General features: G+C 29.6%; 1 protein-coding gene across 1 annotated transcript; it reads left to right on the top strand.

The window, feature by feature from the left end:
• Nucleotides 1-5,702: 5,702 nt before the first annotated feature.
• Nucleotides 5,703-12,714, top strand: LOC134700327 (glutathione peroxidase 7-like). The gene is made up of 4 exons (XM_063561677.1): nucleotides 5,703-6,091; nucleotides 7,195-7,344; nucleotides 9,333-9,447; nucleotides 9,954-12,714. Exons 1-4 carry the CDS (start codon nucleotides 5,795-5,797, stop codon nucleotides 10,115-10,117), a joined length of 726 nt encoding a protein of 241 aa, XP_063417747.1. The 5' UTR covers nucleotides 5,703-5,794; the 3' UTR covers nucleotides 10,118-12,714.
• The last annotated feature ends 1,557 nt before the right edge of the window (nucleotides 12,715-14,271 follow it).

Here is a 14,271-nt window from a genome sequence, read left to right as displayed (position 1 = left end):
ACGGATTTTTTTGTGTTATAAAAATTGCTGTTTTAAAATATTAGAAATTATAATAAATTAAGGAATGTATCTCCCTCATGCAAAGCTCTGATTCCTTTCACGGATTTGGCTATACTTTTTGGACCTTTTGGATTATAGCTCTTCATCTTTTAAATAAGCTTTGGATTTCAAATATTTTGGCCACGAGCATCACTGAAGAGACATGTATTGTCGAAATGCGCATCTGGTGCAAGAAAATTGGTACCGTTAATTTTATTGGCATCAAATCAGAGAGATCATATCATTGGTAACATGTTTACTATAAGTTTCAAGTAAAGTTTCTAATAAAATGCCATCGAATCGAGAATGAAACGTGAAATATATACGAAAATTATCGATAATATGGGGATTTCGTGTAGAAAGAGTGAAGAATATGAAAAAAATAATATTTTCGAATTGTATTTATTAAATAATGATACATAATAAACATGAAAAACATTGCAAAATTAAATGCACAATGATGGAAACTGTACAGTCCCTGAAAAAAAAAGTAAAATAAAACTACTCAAATTTAAGCTTGAGTTTATAAAAATTAAAGAAGCAAGTAATAATATCAATTTTAACCAATTATAAAAGATTCATGTAACTAATTGAGATTTGTATAATGAAGGTAAAATGAGGTAAACTATTTAAAGAAATGAATTTTAATATTTCATATATAACTTAGGAATCTTTTATGTAATTGTAGAAAATAACTAATTCTTGTATAAAGCTTTTTGTATAAAAAGATATAATTAGAAAGTCTATAATGTTATGTAACTTTTAATATATAAGTATTAGATGTGAAGTTCTTCTTATTTGACACTTAGCGACATAAATAAGGTTTGACAGCTTAAACTCTTAGAAGTATTTCCTTAAGCAAATATATCTAATTCTTTCCTATTGTTCCCCTAGAATTCCATCTAACCAAAATAATCGGATTCCCGTAATGGTCGTAAAAACAAAGTATTAAGTTATTAAAAATAGTAACCCCAAATTATGCAAAAATGAGAATAGGGTTAAAGAGATCTAACCAATAGAAACTGTCCTTATAAAATAAGTATTCTAAAAGTCATTTTGATTGGTGAATAAAACAAGTCCAACCAGCACGTGTCCTTAGGGTTTAAAATAGGAAACCCTAAGGAATGAAACATTAATTTACTCGTATGGTTGGACTGCAAATAAACAAATATTGACATCTTTGTTTTATTCACCAGGTTCGTAAACTTATAATTTTTGTTTAATGAAAAGTTAAATAATAGAAGTCTTTCTTGATTAAAGTTCCACAACTATTATGATACATTATTTTAATTAATTGATAAAGTATTTTGATAATTGTTATTTCAATTTCATTTAAGAATCAAACTCTTTTATTACATATTTATGTACTTGATTAATTTACTCGTATGGTTGGACTCCAAATAAACATATATTGACATCTTTGTTTTATTCACCAGGAGCCTCGAAAGAACGCATACGATAGTCCCCCAATTATTGTAGATAAAGTAGAGAACTCAGACATGTAAAACAATAGAACAACAACATATTAACCCTTTAGTGGGAAAGGGGAGGCGACTGCCTTAGTCTGCGCTTTTCCCCTCTTTCCCGCACAACAGAAATGGTGGCGGCAAGTGAAAAGATTCACGGTACCCGTAAAGCAAGTAGTTTCCCGAAGAATAGTGTATTTGAAATTCGAAATGAAATCAAGTGTGTTAAATATATTCTAAAGGATAAAGAAGAAAGTAGTGCAGAGAAAGGAGAATCAATAAAGGAAAACGGAAACAGGAGAATAGAGATGGAGCGTTTAGAACGGAGAAAGGAGAATCGAGAAAAAATGGAAAAAGGAGACAGGAGAATGGAACAGGAGCATGCAGAACGGAGAAAGGAAAAAGAAATACGCAGAATGGAGAACGGAAAAATGTGGAACATTACAGAACTAAACTTTGGACATTTATTCTGAACAGTGGGATTTAAAATGAACTATTTTGTTTCACTCTTTGTGTATATATTGCATGTATATATGTTCTATTGTTAAAAAAAAAATGTTTCTTAAATAGCAAGTAAGTTAAAGCTAATATTAAAAATAAATAGAATAGCAAATAAGTTTAAGTTGAAGTTAAAATAGATAAAATAGGAAATATACTTAGTAAAAAAAAAAGTAAGATAGAAAATAAGTTAAAGTTAGTAAAAAATAAAAAAAATCTATGTAAGAATTAGATTAAATTGAACTAGCGTAATTGATAAAGCTAAATTTGAAAAGAAATGTATAAATGAAGATAAACGAATATGACTTATTATATTTAAGTGCAAAACTGTATAAAAAAGTATTGATAAAGAAAAATATTTAATTTGGAGACTGTAAATGGCAAATAAGAAACTAAAATGATGATGACTGATTTAAAAGAAGTAAAGAAATGTGAGATGAGAAATAAAATATTTATAGTTAACTGAATAGAAAATACAAAAATATAGAAAGTACGAAAAAGTAACTTAGAGTAACTATATTGAAATGTAATATGTCTTAGAAGTTATAACTTTCAGGCGGTTCAAATTCATTAACGTTAAAGAGTAGAAAGAAATACCCTTGTTTATATGAGAATCGTAAAATAATGCCTTAACTTTAACCTTCAAAAGATAAAAGTACAAAAAAAAATCTGTAAGAAGAGGTTGGTTGTTTAAAGACTTAAAAAAAAGCAGAAATTGCCGAAGTAAGGCACAGTGTCCTATAAGGAATGAAAATAGAGAAATAAATAAAGAGAAATTTAAAGAGAAATGCACGTGTAAAAATGAATAAAATGTTGGTAAATTGTGTAAGTTTTTAATGGTTCTATAGCGATTACGATAAATGTTGAGTAAAACATGTGTTTTAAGGTTCCCGTATGTAAGAATTTAATGTGAGTTTAATCATAAGAATTAGGACGGTACAAACCTAATTTAGTGCTAAATATGTTGACCTAGCTAGTCATCATGTAAAATCTTGATTATAGCAAACATAATGTATTCTAGCATAAGCAAATCATTAACCATAATGTAAAATCTTAACTGTAATCAAATGTTTTAGAAAACTATCCATTGTAAAACAAACAACAAATCCGACTAAAGTAATATAATAGAAAATGAGGGTATGACTTGCGGTAGTTCTGGAGTCGGAGCAAAGTACCCAGGAAATGAGCATACTCCAGCGAGAGGAAATGACTCGGGTATGTTTGGAGTTCGAGCAGACTACCAAGAAAAGCGGGCTTACCACATATTAGAAATAGCGAAACGATAATAATAATGGTAATAAAATAAAACACCAACGCTCTTACAATAAAGATGAAGAGATCGAACATGTAAAATATTAAAGAATAAAATTGTTTTATTAATAAGAAAAATAAGAATAAGAATATCTAAAACGCAATAAATCATCTTGGTCATAACAACTTGTATTTAACCAAAACATCTAATATAAACTGATCATAAGCCATAAAGTCAAATAGTCAAATCCAGTTAAGAGAATATTTAAAAAAAACAACAAATTAAACAAGTTTTAAAGAAATAAATTAGAATGTAAAATTGCGGAGCAATTTCTTCGAACAACAGGGATATATAATGAAGGTAAAATGAGGTAAACTATTTAAAGAAATGAATTTTAATATTTCATATATAACTTAGGAATCTTTTATGTAATTGTAGAAAATAACTAATTCTTGTATAAAGCTTTTTGTATAAAAAGATATAATTAGAAAGTCTATAATGTTATGTAACTTTTAATATATAAGTATTAGATGTGAAGTTCTTCTTATTTGACACTTAGCGACATAAATAAGGTTTGACAGCTTAAACTCTTAGAAGTATTTCCTTAAGCAAATATATCTAATTCTTTCCTATTGTTCCCCTAGAATTCCATCTAACCAAAATAATCGGATTCCCGTAATGGTCGTAAAAACAAAGTATTAAGTTATTAAAAATAGTAACCCCAAATTATGCAAAAATGAGAATAGGGTTAAAGAGATCTAACCAATAGAAACTGTCCTTATAAAATAAGTATTCTAAAAGTCATTTTGATTGGTGAATAAAACAAGTCCAACCAGCACGTGTCCTTAGGGTTTAAAATAGGAAACCCTAAGGAATGAAACATTAATTTACTCGTATGGTTGGACTGCAAATAAACAAATATTGACATCTTTGTTTTATTCACCAGGTTCGTAAACTTATAATTTTTGTTTAATGAAAAGTTAAATAATAGAAGTCTTTCTTGATTAAAGTTCCACAACTATTATGATACATTATTTTAATTAATTGATAAAGTATTTTGATAATTGTTATTTCAATTTCATTTAAGAATCAAACTCTTTTATTACATATTTATGTACTTGATTAATTTACTCGTATGGTTGGACTCCAAATAAACATATATTGACATCTTTGTTTTATTCACCAGGAGCCTCGAAAGAACGCATACGATAGTCCCCCAATTATTGTAGATAAAGTAGAGAACTCAGACATGTAAAACAATAGAACAACAACATATTAACCCTTTAGTGGGAAAGGGGAGGCGACTGCCTTAGTCTGCGCTTTTCCCCTCTTTCCCGCACAACATTTGGAACACATTTTTCATTTTACTAAATTACATTAAATTTACTACAAGCTTCAAGTAAGTCTCTTACGATCAAATTATGTAATTATGTAAAAGCTGCATGGAACATTCGATCTTCTATAGTCTCATAACTTAATTTATATGTCATTGTATCATACTATAATTGTTCTCTGTTGTCTTCATGTTTTATATGATGTAATATATGTTGTTAATTTTGCCATAGCATGTCTATGCTTTGCAATAAAGATTCATTCATTCATTCATTCATTTCAAATATGATTGTTTTGGAAACAGATTTCAACCCGGCTGCACATTTCAAATGTTGCCAGCCTACGTTCACGTTTCATTATTCATGATAACTTGCTTCTTTAAATTTTAATTTTTATAAACTCAAGCTTTAATTTTAGTAGTTTTATATATTTTAAAATTTTAGTTTCTGTTTTACATATTACTAAAAGATTATTTTAAAATATCATATGGGTATATTTTTAATTTATAAAAAAAATATTCTTTAAATTTGCATTAAAATATTATAATCAGAGACATATATACACATATATATATATGTCTCTGTTATAATAGTATTAATGTCTATCATGTTTTTCTTTTACAGGGACTGTACATTTATGTATAGTTTCATTTTCCATCATTGTGCATTTAATTTTGCAATGTTTATTATATCATTATCTAATAAATACAATTTGAAAATATTATTTTTCATACTTTTCACTCGTGCATATTATCGACAATTTTCGTAGATATTTCACGTTTTATACCCGATCCAATGGCATTTTATTAGAAAACCGGATGTGGGTACGCGCAGCCTAGAACGGCAATTTGACTATTCGTACCCGCATGCGGGTACGCACAGACACTGCCCGGGAGGAACGGACGCACGGACGCCGCACAGACCAGAAAACATAATGCCCATAAATGGGGCATAGAAATGCATATTCAACGACTTCTGGACTGAAACATTACAATAAAAAAAATGGTTTTGTGTGAAAATGGTTTAATAATCAAGATAATTTTAAGCCAATTTATGGAACAGAAACCGAAACCGATGCAGGGTTTTAGGTATTTTTTTCCCTCGCTTAGTTATCGCCCCTGAATGTCCGAATACACGTTGAAGATACACCACGTTGCAACGTCTAAACAACTGAAAGTGAATACACAAAGTGACAACAGTCTTTCATCATGATGCATCAGAGAAACTTAATTTATATTTCATTATTAATTTGTTCTGTACTATACATCGTAAAGAGTAAAGACGAGAATGACATAAACTTTGCAAGCAAACAAAGTGGATATGAAAAAGCAGACGACGCTTGGGACGAAGATGAGGATGACAAAGGTGAAGAAGATGTCGAAGAAGATGACAAAATTGAAGATATGAAAGAGCAAGTTAAAAGAGACAATAATGGGAATTTTTACAGCTTTACAGTGCTTGATTCAGAAGGAAAGGGTGTTGACTTGGGGCAATACAAGGGAAAGGTAAGGTATCATTTTTGACATGTAATTCACTAATTGTTGAATTACCTAGCATTAGGTTACCTTCTTTAAATAAGGGATTTTATTTTATTATTATAATTATTTATGGTTCACACAATACCATACCATACATAGCGGTAAACCTCTATTAGATTTTACCACTGTCTAATCTACTGAGCATTTGTCCACAGAAGTTTAAAATCCTATCAATAACTGGGTAAACATATACCATAAACTATCACAGTAGAGATTCTCTGGCCAACTCGACTATCACAGTACTCAGTACTGACAGTAGAGCTTCTCTTGCCGAAGAGAAGCTCCTCTGTGATAGTCTAGTTTGGTATATTTTTACCCCTTATTGATAGGATTTCAAACTCCTTTGATTTGTCAGGCATTCACAGCAATACAACAATACTGTTATTAATATAATAAAGTAGTGCTTATAACATGTATAATCAGTTCATAGAGTGGAGATTATATTGACCACTTACAATGTAAGATCAGATTCTCAAGCTGTGGCATACTTTGCAAGGGTTTTAGAGTTTGATTTGTGGATGGCACATGTACAGTGTCAGAGGTACATGTAGTTTTGGTGTACTGAATTATTTTAACACATTATGTCAAGAGGCCAACTTACAGTTTTAACAATAAACAAGCTGCTATTCCAAGTTTCAAGTCTACATCACAGGGAGTCTATACTGTTTAACAAATTGTGAAAACATTTAGCTGGTACATGTACAAAATATCAAACATTTGCCACTTGACATTAATGAAATATCTTCTTCCTCAAACAAGAAGAAAATCAAGATATACTCAAAGACAATTACTCCAATACAAGGCTTCTCCCAGTTACTTTGGACAAACACCATCCAGTGAAATGGGTTGAACCAGTTTTGAAGTGTACATTCCAGATATGCATTTTAAATTTTCTTGGTGTTAAGACGAGTAACTATTACACTCTTTAATTTCCCTGTTTCAAGTTTTGTCTGGGATATTATAAACATGTACGTATACAAATACATGTATTTAACACCACAATCAAATTAGAATGGACTTTCCTTATTTAATAAAACTACGTACATGAACATATTATTTATATTTTTAAGATAACATTGGTTGTTAATGTTGCATCAGAATGTGGATATACTGATAACCATTACAAAGCTCTATCAAAGATACATAACCATTTGGTTACAACTGGACGATTTTCAGTATTAGCCTTCCCATGCAACCAGTTTGGAAAACAAGAGCCAGGGGTAAGTACATATTTGCCTCTTAGTGTTTTATTCACAGTTATAGTTTAATAAATGTGTTGCTTTTCATGGTGGAATTTGTTGTTGCCATATACATTGATATATACCATACATCATGAAATTGTACAAAAAAATGTAACTGTATAGTTGGTTGCATACATTTCTGATATTGATGGTGGTGCAATGGACTATTTTGATTTAGTGGTGTTGTTAGACTAAAAGAGTTCAGGGCAATTCCATTCTGTGAACATTTCTTTTAGAAATTCTTTAAAAAGTTGAAATTAAATTTCCTTCTGGACAATTGGAGAGATAATTTGGTTATAATTCTGATTGTGTGACCAATGCTATACTAAGGACATCTGCATACAGCAAGTCTTATTAATTATGCTGATTAATTTGTAGATGATTGAATATAACTACTTTTGAATTATACATCAATGCAATAGGCATTTCTAGTAAGTTTGAAAATATCCTATTTTAAAGCAATGGGAAAAAAAAAAAATACAAATAGCAACTAATTAAAATTTAAAGGAACTGTTAAAAACCTTTAAAAAATCAACAAATGTCTGTCACCATACTACATGTACTAACCACTAACACTACTGGTTTTTGTTCATTTGATACTCATATTTCCAGTTGAAATTCAGTAGCAGATCCAGAACTTTTCATAAGGGGGGTGGTTGGGGGATTGATTGACCTTAAAGGGGGGCCTGGCCCCCTGGTTCCGCCTTGTTAATTTCTGTGAAATTTTGGTCACTTGTGGACAGTTGTCTCATTGACAATCATACCACATCTTCTTTTTTTATATTGAATCAACTATTGAATTTATAACAGCCAAACTTTGTTTCTAGATTTACTTTATGGTTGTAAACTTGTTTTTCCTGGACATCACTGTTAAATCTGTATATAAACGTTAAATGTATAATGAAACAATATTTAGACTTTTCATTCACAGATTCACTATATATATTAGTAAATACTTTGTTACAAGCATTATCAATATTGTTAGACAGTCCTCTCAGGGAAAAACTGTGTCATGAAATCAATAGTTTACGTTTTTGGTTTGATGTGGCATATTTTTATTATGATGTGTCGTAGATATGGATAATCATACCACATCATCAAATATAAAAATGTATTTCATAAAGGTGTGCATGAACTATATTGATTATCATGATTTATAGAAATGAGTATTGTTAACTTGACTTCTTAGACAAACAAAATTTACACAATCTGGACAAGACACCACCAGATGTTACCGTCAATACGTTCTATAAAAATATGTTGTAATATAGTATTATTTATCAATGATTTTATCATAAAAGGCATTGATTGATATTGAGTGGCTTAAAATTTTAATTCCCAGTTCATACATGTCACAGAATCATTTAACGTTATACAGACTAGGTTTAACTCTTTTGCTTTCCAAAAACTAGTACAAATTGAAATGATTGAAATTGAAAAATTCTCTTAAATGATAATGTAACAATTGATTGGTACATTAAAGGTCACAGAGACATGTAGTTAGTAAGAAGAATTTCATGAAAAGACAGAAAAGAAAAAAAAGTACATCGTCCTTCAAAAAATATGTTCTGTTAATCCAAAAGTTTTCTATAAAGGGTCAACACAGAGTTCTTTACAGGAATAAATTTCAAAAAATTTTGTTTGGAATATTTTGTTTTACAATGTATATAGTCTTAGTAGTGAAATTTTGTTTTGTTCAGCAAATCATAATTGTTCACTGGGCTAAATGTATGCCTCTATGCCAGCTCTAGATAGTCCAGAAGTAACAGTATGGAAGGTTGTACAATCAGACAAGTGAGATTATCTTAAAGTTTGTTGAATATACATGTACAAGAATCAGTAAAATACTTAGTTCAAACAAGTGCTTGAATATTTTTATCTTTTGTATTTAAACTAATTAAAATATTGTTAGTCAACCATTTCATCTGTCTTTTTTCGTTTAATATTTATAATTTCCTTTTTTGCAGACTAATGCAGAAATCCAAAAATTTGCCAAGGATAGATACAGGGCTAAATTTCCTGTATTTGGAAAAGTTAATGTTATTGAAAGTGATGTATCACCAGCATGGCAGTATTTAATAGGTAAGCAGAAAAAAGCATCACCTTGGATAACTTAATTTAATATTAGAAATGGAGACTCAAGTTTCTCCCATGCTACCTCATTCAATGATTAAGGCTCCAGCTTGAAAGCAATTGTAATTGTAAATTTATTTTTATGAACCAGAAAAAAAACCTGATAAACTTTAAACTCAGTTGGTTTCTGGTGTTATTTGTTTGTTGGTATTCAACTATGAGAAAAACCCATACCAAATAGTTGCCTATAAAAGGCCCGACATGAAAAATACGAAAAAAATCAATTGAGAAAACCAACGGCCTAATTTATAACAAAACAGTAAAAAGAAAGATAACACATGAACCTAAGACAACCACTTGTCTATTTGATTGAATCCTTTACTTGAAGATTAGTAACAATTATCTAATGGATTAAGAGACAAAAGTTTTATACCACAAGTATTTCAGAACTAAAGAGTCATTAATTTGAATGAGTTGATATATTTTTTTAGTTTAAAACATTTTCTCTCTTACAGATGAAACTGGGGAAGCTCCTTCCTGGAATTTCTTTAAATATCTTGTCAATGAGAATGGTGATGTCCTGCATGCATGGGGAGCTTGGACCTCTGTTGATGAAATCTATTCAGTAGTACAACAAGCAGTGACAAATGCAATGAGAAGACCAAAAACTGAACTGTAAATTGTTAGACAATCAAAATGATCAACACAGACATGCAAAGAATGTTTCCCACTTAACTTTTTCTATTGCATTCTATCGAACCCATGTTAAAACATTTTTTACAGAATACAAAATAATAGGGATTTTCTCATTATCATTGGCCAATCCACTAAATTATGTATCTTTTTCACATCTTCCTTTTATTTATCTTGTTCTTTAAACTTTTCATAGGATATTTTTTTATGAATGAAATTTTTGAATTCATGGGATAAATTGTCCCTAGTTAACAGTTGTTGAAAATATAGAAAGAATACATTTGAAAATTTGAAAAAAAAATCATTCTAGACAAATGTATTTACAAAGCATCAACTATAGCTTTAATCTTTCATTGAAATGTTTTCATAGACCTACTGTTTAGAGTATTTTCTGGTTTGCAATTAAGAATAAATTTGTCATGTTCTTTCACAAAATTAATTGTGCTAAATGACTGGTATATCTAAATAGATCACTATTTGTATGTCTGTAGTTTGTATTGTTTGTGCCTGTTACTTATCACTTTTAAACTTATGAAAACATATCAAATCATAATAAATTGTGTATATGTGTGTGTCTTAATGGATAACATAAATGATGTATAGTTTTGTAATATGTACTATTTTTAGAATTACTAGATATTGATGTTTTGTTTGTACATGAATTAATTATTTTTGTATTTAGTTTTAAAAATGATCTTTGTATATTGATTTACATTAGGACTATTGCAAATTACAATACTAAATAATATGAAAAATGAACTTTAGTTTCTCACAAAGTACAATAGTCTTGTAATCATAATATGGTAAGGACTGATCTGAATTTTGCCACATCATAGATCTACCAAGATCTATCATCACAAAATACAAATTAATGTATATTTTACTTGTAATTTTACTTGTAATTTTACAAGCTTAACTCTAGTTGCATAAAGATCTGGTTTCATTTGTTTATACTTCGTTTTATTAGTTCAGTATTATTTTTGTCAGAATTTTACTTTTAGATATTTAACAGTTTTGTTTTAATTGATTTTATGTTTTTCAGATATACATTCTTTTTGCATGTTTTCTCTTTGTTGTATTTTTGTATTCTTATGAATGATACTCAGATGCATATGTTGTTTTTTCGTCATCATCATTTGCATGTGTTCTGAACATAAGAATCTTCCCAATATCATGTAAGGTTGTCAGAAATTGGGGATGTGTTGATACAGATATGTAAGTCAACTTATATGATAGTTTACAAATCTTTTGTCATTTTGCATTGAAAGTTACTGAAGTAATAAATGGTTTTATGAAAATGAATTACCATTTCCATATATATATAAATGCTTGCTATTTTTTTTGGTGACCAAACTACTTTGTATTAAAGATAGTTAACATACAATAAGGTTATGATATATTTTTATATAGTTGAATACCAGATTTTTGTGTGTGGTTAACACAAATATAAATGTTCAACAAATTTTAAATTTCTAAACATATACATACTTTGGAAAACCAGCAAAATCAAATGTCCATAATATTTTTTTTTTTAAAGTTTTACTCTATCCACAAAATCCGTACTGACAATCTACTGTTGTTTATTTGTTTTTTTAATCCTTAATATTGTCAAATTAATTTGCTTAACTACTTTCCCAATACAATTCATTGTGACCATGAATATGTTAAATATGATCAAAGTGTGTTTTTTGTTGTTGATTTTAATGTAATTTGAATGGTCTTTAACACTCAAGACTGGAATTTTGTAATTTAATCTGGCAACTTTTCATGGAATATAAATCTATTTGAAGGCATTTAATTGTCAGAGAAGTTGGCAGAATTCATATATGTGCCTAGATAGGAATAGCAAAAGTGAGATGATTAAATTGAATGAAACAGTATGTCTGTTATCCTTATTAGGATCTTTTTGTTTTGTTAACATCATTTTTTTTATGGTCTTCCTATTTGTAACTTGGTGTAAACTATTGTGTAGGTAATTAATGGACCATTTGTTATAGATGTTGTAGATACTTATCATTTTATGTTTAGTAATATGCATAAGCAGTGAAACAGAAGGGAGTTTTCATCAATTTGTATTTTAGATTGGGAGAATATATAGATATTATAATTGTAACCGCTAGGGGTAGAATATTATCTTTTGAAACTTTTGAAGTAAGGCTTTTACAGCTTTTTAAATATACAAGCCATAGGAAAAAATGGTCTTAAATTTCTATACATATACATACTTTGGAAAACCAGCAAAATCAAATGTCCATAATATTTTAAAATATAAAATGTTTTTTTTTTTACTTTTGGATTTGTCAAATGCATGTAGGATTGTTAAAAATACAATTATCCCTTTCCAATTGATTAGAGGACTAAAACTGTTATTGTTCATCTTGGCAGCTGATATTGTTCATCCCACTGGAATTTTTGTTCTCATTTATTTTCGTTGTCATCAAATTTCTTTACACTGCTTATGCTATTACTTTTAGGGATGGGAAATATATATGGTGCTACTGAATCTCAATTTGTGCAATGTTTTTTGTTTTGTTTATTTTAGAAATAAATACTTTTGTTTGTATATAAGTGTTGTGTTTGGCCTTTTTAGCTCACCTGGCATAGCCATGTGAGCTTATGCCATCACTTGGCGTCCGTCGTCGTCGTCTGTCGTCGTCGTAAACTATTTCAAGAATCTTCTCCTCTGAAACTACTAGGCCAAATACTTCCAAACTTTAACTGAATGTTCCTTAGGGTATCTAGTTTATAAATTGTATCCGATGTTTTGATCCATCAACAAACATGGTCGCCATGGCTAAAAATAGAACATAGGGGTCAAATGCAGTTTTTGGCTTATATCTCAAAAACGAAAGCATTTAGAGCAATCTAACATGGGGTTAAAATATTCATTAGGTCAAGATCTATCAGCCCTGAAATTTTCAGATGAATCTAACAATCCATTGTTGGGTTGCTGCCACTTAATTCGTAATTTTAAGGAAATTTGGCAGTTTTGGTTTATTATCGTGAATATTATTGAAGATAAAGATAAACTGTAAACAGCAAAAATGTTCAGCAAAGTAAGATCTACAAAAAAGTTAACATGACCAATATTGTCAAATTGACCGCTTAAGGAGTTATTGCCCTTTTAAGACAAATTTGCTCTATTTGTTCATCAAACTTGCTTAAATTAAAAAATCTTCTCCTCTGAAACAACTGGGCCAAATACTCTCAAACTTTAAATGAATGTTCGTTGGGGTATCTACTTTCTAAATTGTATCCGAAGTTTTGATCCATCAACAAACATGGCCACTACGGCTAAAAATAGAACATAGGGGTCAAATACAGTTTTTGGCTTATATCTCAAAAACTAAAGCATTAAAAGCAAATTTGTCATGGTTAAAAATGTTCAATAGGTCATAATCTATCAGCCCTGAAATTTTCAGACGAATCTAACAATCCATTGTTGGGTTGCTGCCACTAAATTGGTAATTTTAAGGGAATTTTGCAGTTTTTGGTTATTATCTTGAATATTATTGAATATAAAGATAAACTGTAAACAGCAGAAATGTTTGGCAAAGTAAGATCTACAAATAAACAATATGATGAACATTTAAATGGCATTTTAAAGCAAAAATAATTATTGTGAAAGGTTTAAGCAAAACGTTTCAGGTGAGCGAATCAGGCTCTTGAGAGCCTCTTGCTAAAAATGAAATCATATTGTGTCGAGCATTTTGCCATTAAACAATTAATGTGGAAACAAAACATATTTGATATTTATCAATATGATGCTCTATAGACACTGTTACTAATACTAGTAATAAGGAAGGAATTACAGGTGACTGGTGTTGAGATCATCCAACTGACAGGTCCATCTCAGTATTTGGTTGTGGCCTGTTATCTATTTCCTGCATGAAAAGCTATTTCTCTTATGACATGGAACAAAGTGTGGTGTGAATAAGTGTTACACAATATGTGACATAAATGCGTTAATTTTGTTGGCTTATTCTGCATTTGTTTTGAAATAATGACATCACCATGTCAATGTTAACTTTCAAAGTCTTTATTCCCCCTTGGCAATATGTTTGTGATTTCTTTAATAATAAACTAAGCACTCGCATGTTTGACCTAAAATAAACATTTTGTAAATAAAGGCAACAGTAG

Source organism: Mytilus trossulus, unplaced genomic scaffold (assembly GCF_036588685.1).
Source record: "Mytilus trossulus isolate FHL-02 unplaced genomic scaffold, PNRI_Mtr1.1.1.hap1 h1tg000138l__unscaffolded, whole genome shotgun sequence".
Lineage (NCBI taxonomy): Eukaryota > Metazoa > Mollusca > Bivalvia > Mytilida > Mytilidae > Mytilus > Mytilus trossulus.
Note: the sequence above shows the minus strand (reverse complement) of the source record. Positions and strands in the feature narration are given on the sequence as shown.

Coding starts and splice junctions, on each gene's coding strand:
- LOC134700327 (XM_063561677.1), top strand. CDS start 5,795: ATGATGCATCAGAGAAACTTAATTTATATTTCATTATTAATTTGTTCT. Junction 6,092..7,194: donor TGGGGCAATACAAGGGAAAG/GTAAGGTATCAT, acceptor TATATTTTTAAG/ATAACATTGGTTGTTAATGT. Junction 7,345..9,332: donor TTGGAAAACAAGAGCCAGGG/GTAAGTACATAT, acceptor CCTTTTTTGCAG/ACTAATGCAGAAATCCAAAA.